The 3,260-nt window shown below is 37.1% G+C and overlaps 1 protein-coding gene across 1 annotated transcript; it reads right to left on the bottom strand.

The window, feature by feature from the left end:
* Nucleotides 1-1,292: 1,292 nt before the first annotated feature.
* LOC135086436 (uncharacterized) lies at nt 1,293-2,183 on the bottom strand. Its single transcript, XM_063981159.1, has one exon. It carries the CDS (start codon nt 2,181-2,183, stop codon nt 1,293-1,295), a length of 891 nt encoding a protein of 296 aa, XP_063837229.1.
* Between the last annotated feature and the right edge of the window lie 1,077 nt (nt 2,184-3,260).

The following is a 3,260-nucleotide window of genomic DNA, read 5'->3' on the forward strand; positions in this document are numbered from 1 at the left end:
TTTTAGTGCTGTAGTTACTTGGTTAATGAGTTCCCTAGCTACGAAATCAGGGTCAGTACAAGTAAGTAGGACTCTTAGGTTCATTGCCTTGAGGTCGTTTAGTGCGCTGTCAAAATCTGTAACTGTCCTTGTTTTCTTAAATTTGCTTTTACTAGTGGAATCATCAAGATGCAATAGAACCATGACATGGTCAGTAACAGATGTATTTAAGACATTAATACGAGCCGCAATATCACTTCTTTCCAATTTGAGCATAACATGATCTAGGCAGCTGTTTTCTCGAGTGGGAAAATTGTGTCCTATCATAATACCATGGGATCCCAGCATATCAAGATAGTTAGATCTATTCCTATGTTCTAAACTTTGTTCATTATCACGGAGGATAGTGTTTATATTTATGTCACCTGCTAGAATAATACATCCATGTGCACCCAGTAAATTTAAGTGGGTGTCTAGTGAACTAATAAAGGTGTCACAATTGGTATACGAGGGCGACCTGTATATAGCCAAGAGAAGTTTTTCTACCCATTTGTATTTGGAGACATGTAGCTTCTCGCAAATTAATCTCTCTAACATTAACCTGCAGCCCCTCCCTGATATAAGCTATTACACCATCACTTTTGTTTATATGTTGAGTTGTAGAGTACAGAACGTAATTAGCGAGTGTCGGGATGGGTTTATGGTCACATAGCCAACACTCTGTCAAAATAATTATATCGGGATGGAATTTTAATTGTAGAAAAGAGACTAAAAAGTTATCGAAATTGCAATAAACGCTTCTAATATTTTGAATAAGTAGAGTAAAATTTTTATTTTTGACGAAATCATACACGTCTTCAATGTCACATTGGGTAGCATTTGCAATTTCTATTTGATCGATCTCATTTACGTTATTTATGGAACTATTCATAAGGTATAGTAGAAAATAGCAGTTTCACTGTAGACGATGGGGTTGTGTAAGTTATTGAAATTGATAAAATAAAGTGGATATTTACGTGTAGGTTGATAAAGCAGATTTGTGGAATTAATTGTTTCAGAGTGAGTTTATATGATTTCGTAAGTGTGTCATTAAATGTATTTAAGAGCAAAAATATGTCATGCAGGAATCGGACATGCAACATGCATTCAAGAGTTATTAGAAAAAATCTTTCATAATGTAACATTGTTTCACGACCAGTAGGCCAGATAGCCATACAGTATACAATATTGAATAAGATATTTAATTTTGAAAAAATATATACCAGATAAAACAGGTAATCCACTGGTGGTAAGTGAGAGTAAACTAATGCTAGTCACTTCTTATTCATTAGTTGATGAACCTGTGCTTCCGATTTGATGTTGATGATTTTTGAGTTGTCACTTTCCCTCACATACACTCTCCCGTATGCCGTCCAACAATACTTGTATTGTTTCGACTTTACAAGATCTCTGGCGAGGAAGTGTAACCGGGATCCCTTTGCGGTGAGCTGCTCCGAAACAAATATAGGTGTATCCTCTGATACACGGAGGCCCAGGTGTTTAGCACACAGTTTAGACTTGGTTTTTACATTAAATGCCTTGCACAGCTTTAGGGTGTTATTTTTGATCAGCGTTGACGATGTTTCAACAACAATGGGTGTATTTTTCTGCTGCTGGTCTTTTTTCCCAAGCACCCTGTATACATCCCTTATGTCAGATTTGTTTAAGTCCGCACCAACCGTGGCAGACAGGTGCAGCACCATGTCCACTAAGTCGTCCTTTGTTTCATCAGCTTTCCGTGGTACGTTTTTTATTTCAAAATTAGATTTACGGTAGGCCATTTGCATGTTTTCAATTTTATCTTCTAATAAAGCTAGGTGCTCATTTCCCTCTTTAATCTTGTTTTCCATTTGAATCACCTTTTTATTTAGTTCCTGATTTTGTGATGTCAAGAGGGCAATGGAGTTTTCAATGTTTGAGGTCTTATTTTTTATTTCTAACAAAGTTGATGTGCTATTTTTTGTTTCTTCCTTTTGTGCAGCCCATAATGACGTTATCATGCTTTTAATCTCTTCTTTAAACTTATTAAAGTCCTCCGTTGTCACGCTTCTATCGCGCGCAAACACATAGCTCGTCGGAGTCGTAACGCCGCCACACGCCTCCGGCACACCTCCGGGCTGGCCTCCAACTCGCACACCGACATAATTATCATTGGTAGCACTCATTGCGTACGATGCGAAAGTACCAGGGCAGCACATACTAGGCAGAAGTTGTTCGTAGCGGCGTCGTAGCCACAGCGATGTGTGCGTGTATGTATTTCGTAGCGCGCTACGGCTCACGCAGCGATGACGTATTGCTTGCTACGGTGGTGGGCGGAGCGTAGACACGATGTGCTACGAAGTACCAGGCTCAGCGATACGTCTTGTGTACTTATGCGCTCCTATTTTTTCACACACTTTAATATTTAATTATTTCACTTTTTAATTATAATTTTCAAAAGATTTTTGCGGATCACTTGCACACGAGCACTCCGTGAGCGGTCCGGGAGGGAAAAGAGACAAAGCCCATACTTAAAGGAATATATAGATTTAAATACTCAGTTGCGACAAAATTCAAATTCGTTATTTGAGCAAGACTTTCTCAAATTGCTTAAGAGCGTTGTAGCAAAAAGTTGGCGTTCGAATTTTAGGTTTTTATTGCTTGACGTCGCGTAGTGAGTGCGCAAACTGCATTTATCTGTACAATTTCAACGCTGCGTCGACTAAACGATCTTAATCCGTAGTTGTATAGTACCTAAGACAGTACATCATACATAATAATAAAGAAATAATGTATAATTTACCTATTTGATTTTTTCTCAGATCAGACTGTTAGCAAAATCAAGTTACGTAATTAATGTATTTTTTACACTAGTAAATCCCGCGACAAGTTTTTAATCTTTAAATTGAATAAAGTAATAAGTTGATGGGTTTGAAAGAATTTATGTTTTATTTTATTCTTTTTACAGCATCAAAAGCTTGTTTATGAAAAATATTTACTATTTAAATTTTACTTTTGACTTTTTAGTTTTTATGATGCGGGATGTAGGGAATGCAGAATCGGTTCTGGTTTGAGGAACCGGGTCTTTCGGGTCTGGTGGTCATAAGAACCGGGAGCCCCGGTTTTTTCGGTTCTTTCGGTTCCAAAAAAACAATATTTTGATTATGTTTTTTTTTATTGAAATAACACTTCTTTGAATAGACTAGGAATAATCAACAAACATGATTTACAATATTTTTCTATTTTTACTCAATTCTACTCCC

Source organism: Ostrinia nubilalis, chromosome W (genome assembly GCF_963855985.1).
Source record: "Ostrinia nubilalis chromosome W, ilOstNubi1.1, whole genome shotgun sequence".
Classification (NCBI taxonomy): Eukaryota; Metazoa; Arthropoda; class Insecta; order Lepidoptera; family Crambidae; genus Ostrinia; species Ostrinia nubilalis.